Source organism: Sycon ciliatum, chromosome 11 (assembly GCF_964019385.1).
Source record: "Sycon ciliatum chromosome 11, ocSycCili1.1, whole genome shotgun sequence".
Taxonomy (NCBI): Eukaryota; Metazoa; Porifera; class Calcarea; order Leucosolenida; family Sycettidae; genus Sycon; species Sycon ciliatum.
In genome coordinates, this window is record NC_088653.1 from 18,381,147 (window position 1) to 18,400,251 (window position 19,105).

General features: G+C 47.3%; 1 protein-coding gene across 1 annotated transcript; it reads right to left on the reverse strand.

Annotated features, from left to right (window-relative positions):
* Positions 1-1,177: 1,177 nt before the first annotated feature.
* Positions 1,178-19,038, reverse strand: LOC135827559 (uncharacterized). The gene is made up of 5 exons (XM_065340032.1): positions 18,947-19,038; positions 11,965-12,075; positions 11,280-11,612; positions 2,835-3,146; positions 1,178-2,244 (listed from the first exon to the last, which is right to left on the reverse strand). Exons 2-5 carry the CDS (start codon positions 12,047-12,049, stop codon positions 1,949-1,951), a joined length of 1,026 nt encoding a protein of 341 aa, XP_065196104.1. The 5' UTR covers positions 12,050-12,075; positions 18,947-19,038; the 3' UTR covers positions 1,178-1,948.
* Positions 19,039-19,105: the final 67 nt, after the last annotated feature.

Consider the following 19,105-nt stretch of genomic DNA (forward strand, 5'->3'; position numbering starts at 1 on the left):
CAGACCTGCCCATCGCGGAAGTGATGATACAACAAAGTACATAGAATGGCTTGTTAGGACATGGCAAATAGTTCTCTGAAGGTTTCGGAACAATTGGACCAACCGTTAAGGAGTTAGAATTTCGGCCAGGTTTCCGGCCTTTTCCCATGGTTTTCAATTTGCCCAGGAAGCCAGTATCGATTTTTTATCAAAACCCACGATTTATCCTTTCCTTTTTGGCCTTGTGGTTATGAATGCTGTCTGCTGACCATGAAGTTGTGAGTTCAAATCCCAACCTATCCTCAAGTCAAACTTTTTTTTCATTGTTTTGGTGATCAAGCTGGTACATACAAGACAAAGAAGATGGCTGCACCAAACGACTTGTTGTTGGAGCTCGCGCTTCCTGCCGAACTGACTGACACTTGACTGGCTCACGCCATGTGAACACACCCACAACACTGCAATGGTGTGAGTGAATTATAATGGAAGTCATCACGCTGTAGCTTTTTGAGATTTATTTTAGTATTTCAAGATCGCCAATTTATTTGAATTTAGCAGTCAACGCCGTCTTCTATCAGCGTTCACAAGCGTCTGCTTTTCTCAAAATGTCGTTGAAGTCACACGGATAGCTTTGCCAAGTCATGGCCTTGGGAATATGTCCGTGTCGATGTCGTTTTCGTCACACGATGAGTAAATTGCATCGCAGCTCAAAGAAACTATTTTGGTCACAAAACGAATTGGGACCCATGCAGCTCGCCAACATTTACAACACTTTCGTTTCGACATGTCCTCTCTGACTCCATTATCGATACAAGGAAGAACTCGTTTGTTGTAAACCAGACGTACATGACAGTATCAACGTGAGTGAGTTGTCATTTTTCCTACTTTCGCGCGGAATATTTCTTCGAGTTCACAGTGAGTTTTTCCAGGCAGCGCTCGAGTGCTCATACGGTAAGACGCCAAACTCCGCGGGCGATCGCCAGGATTGTAAATCTTTTTGAAACGGACTGTAGTTAGTCAGTCTTGTTTTGGCAGTCTATCGAACTTCTGAGATTCTCTTCCCTTGTCGTTGTCGACTGGAAACTGTTGATCCGCTCGTCCTATTGTGACTGTGCCTGAACTTAACAGTTTTAATAAGGCAATAAATATAACTAAATGCGCACTCATATCACAACCATGGGGACGAATAATGTATTCCAGAACGTTTTCTTGTCACAATTATCCATGGAATCCGTGACTAAGGAGAATGATGAAACTACAATAGGATTTATACACTTGGAGTGAAACGACGAGGATACAAGAATAGTAAGAAAAATAGCACAAACTTAGGAAAATTTTGCACAGGTAATAAAAACTATACAGGTGAGAAATGATAGGAAATTCAGCAAGTGCAGTGTGACAATGGACATGCATGTGCAAGTGTGTGTGTATTGGTTTTTTTCCAAATTACACTAATAATCAGTGAGAATGTTGACCAGAAAAAAACGAGTACGGAAAACGCTGAAAAATTCCGCAAAATGGCGCTGGGCAATACGGATGGGGTAGAGGGCACTTGGTAACACTGAGACAGATATACAGACAGACAGACAGACAGACAGATAGACAGGCAGGCAACCAGGCAGGCAACCAGGCAGGCAACCAGGCAGGCAGGCAACCAGGCAGGCAACCAGGCAGGCAACCAGGCAGGCAACCAGGCAGGCAGGCAACCAGGCAGGCAACCAGGCAGGCAAACAGACAGACAGACAGACAGACAGACCGACAGTCCGACAGACAGACAGGCAGACAGGCAGGCAGGCAGGCAACCAGGCAACCAGGCAGACAGAGAACCAGGCGGCAGGCAGACAGGCAGACAGACAGACAGACAGACAGACAGAAAGACAAACAGACAGACAGACAGACAGACAGACAGAAAGGCACTGCAAGCAGATAAATCACACGAATAACAGAAAGAAAGTGAAGGGCAAATTAATTAACACATACCCCGAATACCGATGGTGAATGCAACACTATCAGTCCCTGCATCATTTTTCACCAGCACAGTGTACACTCCCCTGTCTGAGGGTAACAAATCGATCAGTGCCAAGCGCAAGCCATTGCTCGACAATTGCATCCTGTCTGAGCTTGTGTTGATTGTAGATCCATTGTGCATCCATTCTATATTGGCCAGTGGATACGGTGTGTGTTTCAGAGTGACGTGAAGCGTGATGTTTTCACCGAGCAGTCTGGTGGTGTTGAAGGCTGAGAATGTATCCACAGTTGGCGGTACTGGGAAGCAATGCAAGTAGAGAGGAAACAGAACAATACCAAGGTGTCACTCATACAGCACTCAGTCGATTGCAAGGTTAAGACAGCAAACAGGAGGAGGATTTGTCTTGGACTGACCCCCTAATGTTACTATTTATTGTCCTGAACCCCGAGCGGCAACACTCTTTGGACAAACTAACAAACAACTGGAGATGAAGGATTCCAGGGTGCACAGTAGAGGAGTGTGGGGGGGGGGGGGTGCTCATTATATCCATTCAGAGCAGCATTTCCAATGCCCTGCGGCCATGACTGAGTGGATCAACGTGCAATGAGATTGCACACGATGGTCTCTTTCAATGTGCACATCTCACATGAGACAACTTTAAATATTTCTCCATCTGCTGTTTCATCCCAGTGTAGACTGTACAGTGCATGGCCTGAACTGCATACTCGCCTACTGGACTGCCAGGATACCATGATGCACAGGTTCACTGGCCTAAGTTGTAAAATAACCACTCCAATGGGTTATTCACATCACAATACTTACCGTAGGCCAGTCTCGAAGTTGTAAAATAACCACTCCAAAGTGCTGTTCAGTGTAGAAAACTTACCGTATGCCAGTACGGTGACAGTCCGAGTGATTAGCGTGGGGAAACACGGCTGCACGCTGTGGCGGTTGCCAGGAATGTTACACAGAGCATTGCTGTACACTTTACACGTGTACGTCCCCACCGTGTAGCCGAAAAACTCGTGGATAATGGCTTTCCACGTCTTTCTCCTTGATGTGGGCACTGGCGGATTGATGAACCAGAATCCTCCAGGACTTTCCCAGGTTATGGAAACGTGCTCGCCATACGCGTAGCACGTCAATATGAGAGACGTCTGAGTCTGAGTCTTGGTTACGTGCAACATCCGTGGAGCCTCTAAAAACGAAGCACAACAAAGGAAAAAAAGTCGTTTCGGAGAAAGAAGTTGTTACATTTCTTCGAGACTGACACAAGATTGCTATATACTATACTCATGGAGTGGGTATCTCTGTTACATGACATGTTTATTTCTCGTTGGCTGAGCGAAGCGAAAGAAACGAGAAATCTAGTTCTCTGTTAATATTTTTTGCACGTGCGTGCGGAACGGGTACGAGGGCAGTGTGCTGTGGTTGAAAGTGCTGTTGCTGTGATTCTGCAGGTCATTGTTTTTCTTCTTGCCAAGTGTGCAGCTGCCCAAAATATTTTCTCCGTCGTGTAGATCGGCCTGGTGCTGTTCTTTTCTGTTGCCAACATGAGTGGTCGGAAGGCAAAAACTGTGAACTCTGGTCGTGGTAGAGGTAGAGGCAAGAGAGGAGGCGCTCGTGCCTCAGCCGTATTTGAGTTTCCCGACTCCGATAGGGTCGGAACCACGTCGTCGTCGTCCGAGTACGAAACGGCAGTGGAACACCAGCCCTCGGCACCCCCAACTGCAGCTCCTCAACAGGCTGGTGCTGCTGCGTCCAAGGCAGCCACAGAGTTCGAGAGCGAGCAAGAGCTCTTGGGCATGAAGATCCGAATGCTGGAAAGAGGCATGGAAAGGTTGGCAGAACGAGGCAGGTCGCTGAAAAGAAGACGAGGGGGAAATTCCCCTGATGCAAGATCATCGTCGTCCTCGTCCTCGTCCTCCTCAGAGTCGAGATCAAGATCCCGCTCGCCGAGGCAAAAAAGGAAGTCCGGAGCACCCACGGAGCTGAACTGGAAAACGACCAGCTATGCAAAACAGTTTGCATTGAACGAGGAATTGCTGGACATCATTGCCTCAATGAAGTCGAAGTCGAAGAGAAAAAGGAGAAGAGCAGCGAAAAAAGGTGAGCGTGTACTTAGAGAGAGGCAGGAGTGGCTTGTTGTCGCTGAAAACCATGGCCACCAGGTGGCGACTGCATTCCAAGGAGGCAACCTGCTCATGGACCTGGTGACAGGCTCCAAAAAGCAGAAGCGGCTGCAGGCCGCAATCCAAGCAGAAGGGGTGAAAAAGAAAGCGGCCGGAGGTGTGCGTAGCCTAGGTTCGGTCGATGCTAATGTTCAGGCAGGGCAGGGGATGGGGATCCCACCTCGTCCACATCCAGATCCCATTCAGCATATGCCAGGTAACTTTCGGCCCCTCCGGTGTGCCACAAATGTGGGCAGCCAGGGCATTTCGTCAGAGTGTGCACGCAGCAGCCGACGGCCGCTGGCCAGCAAAATCGGCGGCCAATGTAAGAAGGATACGAACACGTCGAGGAGTGCAGCAATATTTGACATAGCTATGTTGTATAGTTCATACTCTGATTGATATAATAATTCAGTGTGGCTAGTTCTAGACCGATGTCATATTGTGCGTCTGATTTCATAAATTGTGAATACAATACAACCATCAAAAGTTTATATAAGAACATTTACTGCGGAAGTGCTGCGTGTCTTTGTGTGCTGTATGTTATATCTGCAGGTAGCACCGGGTGCTACGCTAAGCTGCTGGGATCCTGGATCCGAAGTGCCGGGCACCAGGTGCCATGTTGTTGATGCTGCTGTGGCTGCTGGTGAGGGATAGTGATCTGCCCGTTGAGACGCGAACTGCCACCGGGTAGACGGGGACAGCGCACATCGTGACTAGCCAAAGTATTCGGCGACCTCTACCGAGTCTCCTGCTCCTATCATGGATAGGGTACTAAACCCGGCTATGCTTTGTGCGTCTTGTGCAGCAGGTCTGCATTCACCGCATGTTCAAATGGCTGCTGTGTGTGATAGAGCTGGGTGTGCATGCTGATGCTCGTGCAAACAAATTTGGAGCAGAGAAATGTTTATTTCTCGTTGGCTGAGCGAAGCGAAAGAAACGAGAAATCTAGTTCTCTGTTAATATTTTTTGCACGTGCGTGCGGAACGGGTACGAGGGCAGTGTGCTGTGGTTGAAAGTGCTGTTGCTGTGATTCTGCAGGTCATTGTTTTTCTTCTTGCCAAGTGTGCAGCTGCCCACCCACCCACCCACCCTGGTCAACTATCTTCTTAGTGTGCGCTGCCGTTATCCGCTGTAGTGTGTGCTGCAGACTGTAGTCGTGTGACTCATGATGCTCTGGTCTATATGCCTATAACTCTTCGCTTGGCGAGTTTTTCGTACTTCAAAAACGAAGTAGTAAAGCATGGTTCCTGAAGCCTAGCAAATGCTGAAGCTGCCGATGCCTTAGTTTTCTGCCTTATTCTGATGTATTGCTGACAATAAGTTCGGGCTACAGCGCTGGCTCTCTTCCAAGGCGCATAGCGCCATTATCTAGCTATGGCAAGAAGTCTTGTGCAGCAGGTCTGCATTCACCGCATGTTCAAATGGCTGCTGTGTGTGATAGAGCTGGGTGTGCATGCTGATGCTCGTGCAAACAAATTTGGAGCAGAGAATGAAAATTTAAAATGGTTTTGTAGCTATACACTGTTGTGTGTTCCGTTGTTGTACCCGATCCGTTCCGGGATCGGTTACCCCTATGCATTCCCGTACTGTGTACATATATGGATCCTGGTTGTGCATCTTTATCTTTCCTTGTTCTATGTAAATAAACTTTAGTTGTTGTCTGGGGCTTGTGGAGTGAAGTTGATCTATGGAGTGCAGGAACTAACTTGATGTTCACGCAGGAACATTACATGGTGTCAGAAGTAGCAGTTAGTCATGTCGTCTGCCAAATTTCCTGTACCTGCCCTGTTCGATTTCTCCACGCCAGAAGCATGGCCACTCTTGAAGACCTGTTTTGAACGCTTTAGTTCTTTGTCCAAATTGGACGAGGCCGATGCGAGCAGCTATGGATTTGGTGCTGCACTGCTACAGTTCCACGACAATGAGTGGAAGCCGGTTGCGTACGCCTCACGCACCATGACAGAAGCAGAGAAACGGTATGCCCAGATTGAGAAAGAGCTCCTGGCCTCGGTCTGGGGATGTGAGCACTTCCATCAATACCTCTACGGAGCGCCCCGATTTACCATTCAGACAGACCACAAGCCGCTGGTCCCACTAATGAACATGCGTGACCTCGACCGAGTACCTCTACGCTGCCAACGTCTACTGATCACACTCATGCGCTACGATGTACAGGCGGAGTATGTGCCTGGCAAGAACATGGTTCTTGCCGACACGCTGTCCAGAGCTCCTCTTCCTGACACGCCAGCAACCGAATCCGACCTACACAGTGACTCGGAAGCCACCGTCGCCGCTGTCCTGTCGTCTCTATGCAGTCCTACCAAGCAACACGCTCTCGCTACAGCCACTGCTGACGATCCAGTCCTGCAACAAGTAATCCAGCATACCCTCCATAGCTGGCCGACCAAGGTCAACGCAGACCTGGAAGCCCACCGCAACGAACGTGGCTCGCTCTCAGTTCACGATGGTCTGCTGTATCACGGATTTCGGATCGAGTCCCGACATCCGAGCTCAAAGCTACACTTGCCACTTTGCATGACGGTCACCAAGGCATAACCAAGTGCCTGGCCCGTGCAAAGTCCTCCGTCTGGTGGCCAGGTATCACACGTGCCATTTCAGAATGCGTGCAGAACTGCCTGACCTGCACCAAGCATCGTTTTCAGCTGCCAGAGCCTCTGTCTCCAACTGCGTGTCCCTCTTTGCCATGGGAGAGTATAGCAGTCGACCTCTGCCAACATGACGGTCAGGAGTACCTCATTGCTGTTGACTACTTCACCAGGTACATTCACGCCATCCCGCTACGGAAGACTACCTCTGGAGCCGTCATCAAGGAACTCCACGAGCTGTTCGCCATCCATGGCATCCCTCAAGTCCTTGTGTCGGACAATGGTCCACAGTTCGCAAGTGCTGAATTCGCCGCATTCACAGCCCAAATGCAGCTCACCCACCGCACCAGTAGCCCGCACTACCCACAGAGCAACGGTGAAGCTGAGCAAGCGGTTCGAACCTTCAAGCGTCTCCTGAAGACCAACAACAGCCTCAACGATGCCTTACTCAGTTACAGGTCAACACCCCTCGCAAATGGCTACTCGCCAGCCGAGCTCCTGTTTGGTCGTCGTCTACGCATACACCTCCCATGTACAGCGGAATCCCTCGCTCCAAGTTGGCCTGATATTGCCAAGCTAAGGAAGTTCGAGGTGAGGCAGAAAGACAGATAGAGTGAGACGTACGACTCATCACACCGAGCACAATCTCTGCCAAAATTGACCAAAGGCGACCGAGTCTGGGTGCAAGATCTCGCTTCCGAAGCCGTGATTGCAGACCGCGTCTCCGACAGGTCCTATAATGTCAAGACTGACAACCTGTCCGAGTACCGCCGCAACCGTCGCCACCTCAAGTTGCTACCTGATGTGCAACCAACACCAACACCGCAGTTGAATGTCACTACACCTGCAGAGCCTCCATCCGCTGATGTCGAGTTCCAGCCTACCTTGCGCCGATCAGCACGTCCATCCCGGCCGCTGAACAGACTCGCCCTGTAAACGCATTAGTCATTACTCATGCTATGATCACTCCAGTCGCTGACACTGATGATCGTGAACTGCATGTAGTATTTGTCTGTCTCTACCCTATCTCCTCTGTATGTACATGACTAAGTATTCTTCGAGCTGTTACCTCTGTAACCTCTCTCCCTTCGAACATAAAAAGGGAGATTATTATTATTTAAACAATCGACGAGGAGACAATAGTCGTAAAATGGCAATAAATAAGATAAATTGTGCACTCATAACAGCAAAAATGAAAAAAAGTAATACACACGCACCATTACATTCATTCAAACAGTATCACATTCATCTGCCACTACCTTTCTCACATACACTATATTCACACATTGCAAAGGTGCAAACTTCGCTTTTTGTACTTGTTAGCTGCTGTATTTCTACCTGAAACCATATTAGCTACATGTATATAAGTGTGTGTTTTAGTTATTACATTTTTATGTGACGGCGTTCCACTGATGACAGTCACAAGAAAACGTTATGGAACTTGACTTTTTTCATTTTTGCTGTTGTTATGAGTGCACAATTTATCTTATTTATTGCCATTTTACGGTTATTATTATTATTATTCTCAATTCATGGATGACAGATGTTGTGTGTTCCGTTGTTGTACCCGATCCGTTCCGGGATCGGTTACCCCTACGCATTCCCGTACTGTGTACATATATGGATCCTGGTTGTGCATCTTTATCTTTCCTTGTTCTATGTAAACGAGAGTGCTTGGAAGCTCAGTGCCCTATCCTATGCTTTTATGCTTTTTTGCCTAGCTCATCGTACATGTTATTAGAACTAATGGAAATGTTTTTTTTCCGTTGGTTGGCCACATCATTGTATAGGTGGCTATATAGTTCAGGGATGAATTTACTGCCATGTTCTTGTAGAGCAGTTTTTCCTATGCAAAATCTCGTAAGCTACAAAAAGCATGAATAGCCTGTACATGTACATGTATGTATCGCAGTTTTCTGCGTGTCACTGTCATTTTTTGAGAAGCAGTAGATCTATTTTGCGTAGCAAACTGCGATGCGATACCGGATAAATTCATCCCTGTAGTTGGCTTTACTGCTGGCACTCTTTACGCGTCAAAGAGGACACCATTGCATGATTTTTTCCTCTACCTTAGATCGCACAGTTTCCATGTGCGCAGCTGCAGTAGCATGACGCGAATCAGCACGATTAAGTCTCCTATGCTCATTTCTTGCATTTGTGTCGTCCGACGTTTCCTGGGACCGGTGCTGACTCTGCCGATCACGGGCGTTCTGGACTCGACGGGATGTCTGTCCTGACGTTTCCTGTGACCGGCGCTGACTCTGCCGATCACGGGCGTTCTGGACTCGACGGGATGTCGGTCCTGACGTTTCCTGTGACCGGCGCTGACTCTGCCGATCACGGGCGATCTGGACTCGACGGGATATCTGTCCTGACGTTTCCTGTGACCGGCGCTGACTCTGCCGATCAAGGGCGTTCTGGAGTCGACGGGATGTCTGTCCTGACGTTTCCTGTGATCGGCGCTGACTCTGCCGATCACGGGCGATCTGGAGTCGACGGGATGTCTGTCCTGACGTTTCCTGTGACCGGCGCTGACTCTGCCGATCACGGGCGTTCTGGAGTCGACGGGATCTCTCTTCGACGTTTCCTGTGACCGGCGCTGAATCGCCCGTTCACGCTTATTTTGGAGACGACGGGATCTCTCTTCCAGAGTAAGTTTTTGCTGACGCATCCTATCACCTATTCAGCGTCTATTCTAATTTAATTTCCTCCCCGTCTCCCTATTTCTTTCCAAATCTCCGCCTACATCAGGGAGTCGTATACATAATACCACGAATATTGGTACGGTACGGGACAGATACGGAAGCCAGCAAATATTGTGGACAGCTGTTATGTACAAGCCTGTAGAGCCTTTGTAGTCACAGATACGGGACAGATACGGGATAGATACGGGATAGCTCCAGGCGTGACACAAAAACACAAACAAACAAACACCAAATTAAAGCTGTGTGGACCCTGGCTAGCGCCAGACGTTACTGAAGTAACGTCTTCTGCATAGCTACGGGAATACACTTTAGTTGTTGTCTGGGACTTGTGGAGTGAAGTTGATCTATGGAGTGCAGGAACTAACTTGATGTTCACTCAGGAACATTACGTACACATGTTACTTGGTTGTGCACACGAAGGTGCTGAATTCCATATCAGAAGGCAGAAAGGCCTGGGTGTCTAATGAGGCACCCACACACAGGCAGCAATTTCAGAACATACCCTGAACATCCAGGAAGAACATCACTTTCTTTTTAATGACAAGATATCGGTAGACAATTATTTTCCTGCTTGTGCTAGTTTTGATCGCCAATCCGTTGTGAAGCCACATCATACTGTGGTGGACATGGAAATCCAGTCGATTAACTTGGGCCGGCGCCCTCAGCGCGCTCAGAACGCTGTGTGCAGTGCACATGTTGAACCCAATGCTACCAGCACGCTGCAGCACATAAATGCATATGTGTCCCGCTTATCCACGGCTTCATGGCCAGCGCCCTGGGGCCGCTAGATGTGTGACCGGATTTCCATGTCAGCGACAGTAGTTGGCGGTGGATTGGGTACGTGTTTCAGGGTAACGTAAAATGAGATATTCAAGTTCAAGAGAGCTGTTGTACTGTTCAGGGTTGAGAACGTGTCCACAATTGGAGGAACTGTGGAGAAAAGAAAGGTGAAAATGGAAATTGTGATTAAAAAAGAAAGGTGCGATGCCTACATACCTACTTACAGACCGACGGACAGAAGGACGGACAGACAAACAGACAACCAGGTAGACAGACAGACAGATAATGTAGACACTGCAAGCAGATAAACCACACGACTGACAGGAAGAAAGAAAAGGGCAAAATAATCGGCATATACCCTGAATATCGATGGCGAACGCCACACTATCAGTCCCTGCATCATTTTTCACCAGGATGGTGTACACTCCCCTGTCTGAGGGTTACAAATCGATCAGTGAAGATATTTTCGTCTGACGATCAATTCAGTTCGTGAAACTCGGAGTTACGAAACCGCAACTGCTCGTTCTTCTGTCTGTGTATTCCGCTGTTTGCCTTCCGCAAATTGATCCCTCTACGGACCGTGGATGAACCGCACATGGTCAACCTTGGGCGTATATTTTTCCGACTAGTCCAGACTGGGATCAGAGACTGGGCGTCATATACAGAGACTGGGCTTATAATCTTTCATTCATTTGGTGCATGTGCAATGGTTAGTATTTTTTGTTGTACCAGTAGCAGAGCATTTCCCACCAGACACAGTGCAGCTTTGTGCTCCCTGCTGTACTGAATCAGTACTTCGTATCATGGGGACCACGGATTTGCGCCACAAACGTGTGTAACTTAATTTGACATCAAAAATGCATGGACATGATCCATATAGTTATCGATTATACGCCCTGCGCTAATACTGGAGATTGGGCTTGTATATCTTCGAAGCCCTCTTGGAGTGCGCTTATAATAAAGACTGGGCTTCTACAAGAGACTGGGCTTGTAATAGAGACAATACTGTACAAAAATACAAAAAATCAAAAAAAATCATCACCATCGCAAGTTTCATTGGACTCACCCGACACATGTAACTCCACCGTTTGCCATCCCTGAATGGTGATATTCTGTGTATACGCCGGTGGAATGGAATAGGTCACTGCACACCGGTACATGCCTCTATCAGCAGGTGTGAGGGCACCGCCACTTGGCCAGGTCAATGGTAGGGACAGGCTGCCGTTGTGCGTCTCGCCGAACACCAAGAGGTTCGTCTCGTGGGACCATTGTAGCCTGTACATTTTGTATGGTGCTGTCATGGCAACATAGCAAGTTTCGGTGATGCTGTTACGCGCTGTGCCCTCCGCGTATGTAAATACTCCACCGTTATGAAGCAACGATGGGAGAAGCCAATAATCTTGACGCGGGCAAAGCCAACAAAGAAAGCAAACCGGGTTTTCTGAAATATAATTGAATGCAAACCACTGACGCTACCGGTTATACCGGTTTCCATGGTAATCATTCACGGCAACAACAAACAGTTTTAGTGTGTTGGCTGTATTACATTTTCATGTTTGGCGCAGCATAATTTTTGACTTGGGCCCGTTTTCCATAATAAATAATGGAAAACGGCAAACGAGCCCAAGTCAAATGATTATTTGCAAAATTTGTTAGCAAGCTTTCGTGCGAGGACTGCACAGGGAAAATGGGGAAAAAGAAACGGGAAAGAGACAGGTATGTCAGCTAAGAGAAGCAGGCCTTCAACTCACCGTCCTGTGCCCCGACCGGGAGCAGTGTGCAGGTGATGATGAAGGCAATGCACACACGCATCTGGAATGCCGACGCCATAGCCATGTCAACACCACTGCCACTGCTGTCACCTGCCAACAACACAACAACAACACGTTAACACCACGGCCATTACTCCCACCTGCCAACAACACAACAAGGGGACAGGACAACAGAGCACAACACAACGAATCCAAAAAAGCGCCATCTCTCACTTTTGTAGCAGCTATCATTTTAATAACATGCAACATCAAACAGCCGCGGTCATAAAGTTGTTTGTCTCCTCACAGTCTCACATTAGTTCTCTCAATCATTCTCCACCCCCACCCACCCCCACCCCCCTCTCTTTCCCTCTCTTTCCCTCTCTCTCTCTCTCTCTCTCTCTCTCTCTCTCTCTCTCTCTCTCTCTCTCTCTCTCTCTCTCTCTCTCTCTCTCTCTCTCTCTCTCTCTCTCTCTCTCTCTCTCTCTCTCTCTCTCTCTCTCTCTCTCTCTCTCTCTCTCTCTCTCTCTCTCTCTCTCTCTCTCTCTCTCTCTCTCTCTCTCTCTCTCTCTCTCTCTCCTTATTCCTCAGTCCCTACTTCACTTCATTACTCTCACTTGAAAAGAATATTTTTGGAGAGATTTGGGGAGGTATCTATATTTTATTCCCGTAGCTATGCAGAAGACGTTACTTCAGTAACGTCTGGCGCAAGCCAGGGTCCATACAGCCTTAATTTGGTGTTTGTTTGTTTGTTTGTCTGTGTGTTTGTGTCACGCCTGGAGCTACCGTATCTGTCCCGTATCTGTGATTTGGTGTTTGTTTGTTTGTTTGTGTGTTTGTGTCATGCCTGGAGCTACCGTATCTGTCCCGTATCTGTGATTTGGTGTTTGTTTGTTTGTGTGTTTGTGTCACGCCTGGAGCTACCGTATCTGTCCCGTATCTGTGACTACAAAGGTTCTACAGGATTGTACATAACAGCTGGCCACAAACAGCTGCCCACAATATTCGTCGTATTATGTATACGACTCCCTGATGGAGAGGGAGATTTGGAAAGAAATAGGGAGATGAGGAGGAAATAAAATTAGAATGGACGATAGTTGCGGAATAGGTGATAGGATGCGTCAGCAAAAACATACTTTGGAAGAGAGATCCCGTCGTCTCCAAAATAAGCGTGAACGGGCGTTTCAGCGCCGGTCACAGGAAACGTCGGAAGAGAGATCCTGTCGACTCCAGAACGCCCGTGATCGGCAGAGTCAGCGCCGGTCCCAGGAAACGTCAGGACAGACGGAGAATCGACTCCAAAATAAGCGTGAACGGGCGATTCAGTGCCGGTCACAGGAAACGTCGAAGAGAGATCCCGTCGAGTCCAGAACGCCCGTGATCGGCAGAGTCAGCGCCGGTCACAGGAAACGTCAGGACAGACATCTCCTCGACTCCAAAATAAGCGTGATTGGGCGATTCAGCGCTGGTCACAGGAAACGTCGGAAGAGAGATCCCGTCGAGTCCAGAACGCCCTTGATCGGCAGAATCAGCGCCGGTCACAAGAAACGTCAGGACAGACATCAGGACATTTTTTGACTAGCTCATCGTACATGTTACTAGAACTGACCTAAATGTTTTTTTTCCGTTGATTGGCTACATCATTGTATTGCGAAAACGTTTCAATCAGTTTGAATATGAGTTAGGCAAAAGTATTTGAAGAATTTATTGCGGATTGTTATTTTCTCTCAATTCATCCGCTTTTGGTTTGCTCCTTCTTTTCCTTTTATCTCCTTATAATCGGATTTTCTGGCCTTTTTACATTGACCTGTTGAGCCAATGAGGTAAAATTATATTACATACAATACAATATCGCGATAAAATTAAATTTCACGGTTCGCGTGAGACGCATCCTGTCCGACGGCAAAAGAGGCTGCAGATTTAGTTTTTCTGCGCGTTATCAGCAATGACTACTGGTCTTCAGCAACTTGGGTCTCCTGTAACACGCATCCTGTCTATGCTTTCGTAATGCTAACATAATGCTCGGGATAGCACTCGCTACTGATATATTAAGTGGTCGTTGGTTGCTCCGACAATTTCATGTCTGGCGCTAGCTCTGTGGCAGACGGACCTCCGACTGGCGCTATCCCGTACTTGTCCCTATTACCGTAAATACACAAGGCGACAGAGTTAGCGCCAGACATCGATACGGTGTTGTACGGTGGAAGGATGTCGTATAGCATATCGTGCAACAGTACAATGAAATTGTCGGAGCAACCAACGACCACTTAGTATATCAGTAGCGAGTGCTATCCCGAGCATTATGTTAGCATTACAAAAGCATAGACAGGATGCGTGTTACAGGAGACCCAAGTTGCTGAAGACCAGTAGTCATTGCTGATAACGCGCAGAAAAACTAAATCTGCAGCCTCTTTTGCCGTGGGACAGGATGCGTATTACAGGAGACTGTAAAGTTATGTAATGTGCTCCACAGGCAACCATGCATTCGGCCGCCAGCAACAGTTAAAAGCGCAAGCACACTAAGGACGTTTAGCAATGCGAAAGTTCGAAAGAAAATTCGAGTCTGGGAACGAGTACAGAAAAAAAGCTCGAAACTTCGAAAACTTGGGCGCGAAGTTGCAGTGATTTGCGAAAGTAACTTTCTCTTTTCTCGGTACGCATTTGGCTACAGGGAGTAGTAATTTCAGGGCTAGTACTTGTACAGAAACACGTGGGCGCCATCTTGGTTCACGTGACATGTGTCACACCATGCTGTGTACAGGGAATCTTGCCGTACTTCGCGTCGACTCTGGCCTGTTCAAATCCACGCAAGTGAGCCACAGTTCTCTCTAGCAGGCTGAGATTTTGCAGGCACCGAGTTCAGATGTGGGCAAAGGGATTCACCGAAGGATTTTTTGATTTTCGCAATTTAGACTTCAAATAACACCCTCAAACTCAGTAAACGTGTCCCACCTCTAGGATCGTTTTGGCGAAATTCGCTTCGGTGAAAGTATGGAGCATCTTCTACTGAAAATTTTGAGCCATCGATTGTCAAAATCGGCTGATGTGGAGCTCACTTGTGTCGTTTTGAAGGACGCCGCGCCACGCGACTTGCGCTGGTTCTTTCACAAACGGAAGACACCAGTCAGAACTGCAGACTGTGACAGTGCAGTGCGCACGGCAAGGAAAAGAAGGAGACGTGCATTTTCCATTTGTTGCACTGTGTCCTTTGCTCTTATTGTTCACTGATACCATGTTCGCAAAATCTTGAGCTAGAGAGAAGACTGACTTACAATCTTATTCATCTAGGCTTCAGCGTGATGCACGTATTCCAGACCATAGGAAATATTGGGAAAGGAACCGGGAACCACGAGAATAATTTTTCTGGAGCGAATCCAATTATTACCATGGTTCCTTGTTCTTGAACACCGCGCTCCACCACATCGTCAATGTTTCTGCGAGGTAAGGATTTCAGGACTACTGTCGATTTGTTCGACCTCGGGGCGATCTGATCTACGTCCAGCTGGCCATGATACTGAGCCGAACTGGCCACTAGTTCGCTTCTTTCTCGACTCGGGATAATCAAGCCGGTCAGAGTGCGATTTCCTACCCTGGATGCGATCCATGGTGCGGACTGAAAATAACTACTGAACACCTCCTTGTACAAGCACTGACATACAAGACCGGTGGTGGATACAAACTGACCACAGGAAACCCTAACAGCACCCGCTCTGTCAAAGAAAGTCGAAGGGAAGCAGTTCGAACTAGTTCAAGCACCACCAAAAAATAAAAACTAGCACTTGCTCTTGCAGCTAGGTCAAAGATCTGTACTTGCAAGTACACTTTTGCGCAGTCGCGACCTCGCGGCCCCGCATCACGTGCGGGTATCTGATGACGTAGCGTGATTCAAGATGGCCTCTGACGTGTTCCCGTTTTGTGATCCCAAATACCAGCCCTGAATTTTACAGCCCCCTGCTTGAGACTGAGCTGCATATACGGTACGGTACTGTTAAGTTCAGCCACAATCACAATCACAATAGGACCAGGATCGAGTAGGTTCAAGTTAATAATGACAAAGGAAGTGAGTCTCAGAAGTTCGATATCGGAAGACAGACTGACAAGATACGACTGACTAGCTGACAAGACAAGGGAAGAGAAAATGTTCCAGCCAGAGCTTATCTAGGGCCTGGGTAGCTATGGAGATAAATGTGCTAAAGCGCGAGTCCAGCTACCCAGGCCAAAGGAAGAAAAGGTTAGGAAAAGCAACAAGGGCGAGTACGAGGCTGTGAAGGTTAGTACGTCGAGTGCGCGCCTGAAAAGGTGAGTACGAGGTGAATTGCTATTTCTGGACATTGTACATTTCTGGACATTTCGAGTAAAATAATTTTTCGTCGCGTGTAGAGTCAAGTCAGTCAGGTTGATGAAGTTTTTTCTTGTTGTAGTTGACAGCTGGGCTGTTGTAGTTTCTCCTCGTGTCGGTGCCTTGTTGATAGCCTTTTCTTGGGAGGCATTTCAACGAGTTTTGTGGTACTATGTCGCATGAGAATTTTGAATTTTGAGTAAAATAAGAAGTAATGGACGAATTGTTGGCTTCCCCATGTGCACTCCACTTCAGACGCTGTATAGTCTTGGACCTGTTAGCTGGAAGTGTGAAGAGGCCAACTGCAGTCCACCAATAGAAAAAATAACAAAAATGGTGCAGTATAGGATGCCTATTGACGCTATTTTACTTTCATGTCCAGAATTCGATACACTGAAATTTAGGCCAAAAAAATGGCCTGTCGAAAACATCCTGCTATAAAGTCTCTGGGATCACAGCATGAGCAATTGTCACATATTTGGAAAGATGAAGGATTAAGCCATACAATAGATACAAAAAGATATGAAAAATGTAAAACACACAGCCAGTGGGCCTCTATTTTATTTTCATGTCCAGAAATTGCTATTCACCTCGTACGAGAGTGAATGTGAGTGCGCGCCTGAAAAGGTGAGTTCGCGCCTGAAAAGGTGAGTACGAGCCTGTGCGCCTGAAAAGGTGAGTACGAGAGTGAAAGTGAGTGCGCGCCTGAAAAGGTTAGTACGAGCCTGTGCGCCGGAAAAGGTGAGTACGAGAGTGAAGTGAGTGCTCGCCTGAAAAGGTGAGTTCGCGCCTGTAAAGGTGAGTACGAGAGTAAAGGTAAGTTCGCGACTGTAAAGGTGAGTACGAGAGTGAAAGTGAGTGCGCGCCTGTAAAGGTGAGTTCGAGTGTGCGAGTGCGTACGAGTGTGCGAATGCGTGCATATGTGAAATCGTGAACAGTACTATAAGATTCAAATAGCTTCGAGAAAAAGTCATTTCGCATTGCTAAACCTCACAAGTTTTCTTTTTCGAACCAGATTTTCGCGAAATATCACCACCACCAAAAGTTCGAATTTTCGCATTGCTAAAACGTCCTTCCTATCAAGGTAAGGACATTTTCGTATTATTGTATTTTATCGTATTGCATGGAATATAATTTTACCTCATTGGCTCAACAGGTCAATGTAAAAAGGCCAGAAAATCCGATTATAAGGAGATAAAAAGGAAAAGAAGGAGAAAACTAAAAGCGGATGAAGCGAGAGAAAATAACAATCCGCAATAAATTCTGCAAATACTTTTGCCTAACTCTTATTCAAACTGATTGAAACGTTTTTGCAATACAATGATGTAGCCAATCAACGGAAAAAACATTTCCATCAGTTCTAGCAACATGTACGATGAGCTAGGCAAAAAAAGCATAACGTAGGGCCCTGGCTTCCAAGCTCTCTCGTTTTGTGTAGTCAAGGAATTGGTGCAGCTGTGTGCAGTAGAAGTTCAAAAAAATAATCATTATGAGGAGTTACGCCATCTTTATTTTATTTATTTATTTTTTACTATGTACACATAACCAGCTCGAAAAGAATAATCTTTATTTTAATAAAACATTAATGATACTATTTTGAAGCTTCATCATTCTTTTGAGAGGTAAACTGGTTTCAGGGCAGACCTGCTCTCTTCCCATTCACTCTGCAATTCGAACTCGTCTATTGAGAGGTGTACTCTTACTAAAGATTGTACTTGGTCCGGCTCAATGCAATTGTCGCTTATCTATCACCACTAAGAACAGGAGTTTTGTTGCCGCTCTGCGAAATTTTCAGTAGGCATAGTGAGGAAGCATGATACATGAATACTCTCCGCCACAAGAAAAAAATTCAGCCATGGAATCAGGCGAATCGAGTCATAGAAGGGAAGCAAGGTAAGCAAAATGCACGAAATAAATCAGCGAAGGAGTGCGTTCTTGAACTCACACTCTTACAGGTCCAGAGTTCATTCAACTCTCCATCACTCGAGCTGCCGCCATTACATGAGCTGACATTAAAAATAATTGCTGGTGTCTAGCTGCTGGCATAGACTGGTAGAGTATCTCTTGCTTTCTCAGCCTATCGTATGGCAGCAATGGGAAAGGAACAGTTGTGGCTGTCACTTGGATGCTTGAAGGAACCGTTGTGGGCAGTGTGACCTGTGTGTCACCACAGTGTGTTTCAACAGAGCCTTCGAATGAGGCATACAGGCCTCTCCAGAGAGCTGTCATACGCTCCGCTGGATACGCTGACCATGACTATTGTAATGCTGCTGCCAGGTCCACGAAGGAACAAAAGGAACAACCAAAACGTCCCTCGCATGCGCGCATCGCACATCGAAAACACCTTTCTTCTTCAGCATGACGCTCATACTCCCGCGTGCCTGTCACACTCTCCAGGCTAGGCTGTCAGTTGCCCCTGCTACAGTTCCGGTCTTCGGGGGGGGGGGGGGGGGGGGGGGGGCTGCGCTTGGCTTTTGGCAATACAGACAGTGAATGGCCAGATTTCCACTTCCCAAAAAAGTCGAACACATCGCGATTCAAAGCGCTAGTCGCGATCATTTTTCTTTGGTGCCTCATTTGATCTTGCCATCACAACCTCACAAGCAAAAGTAAGTTAGATATCGTGATTGGACTGGGTTTTACCTGTCAAAAGTGCGTGGGAGATCAGCGACAATTGCGATGAGCCGGACCAAGTAGTTTTGCTCTATTTACAACCAGGTCCCCTAGCAAGTGGAAGCCTGGAATCTGACATAGGCAGAAAGAGCAACATACAAATCGAGAAGCATTTGCGCAAGCCTTACG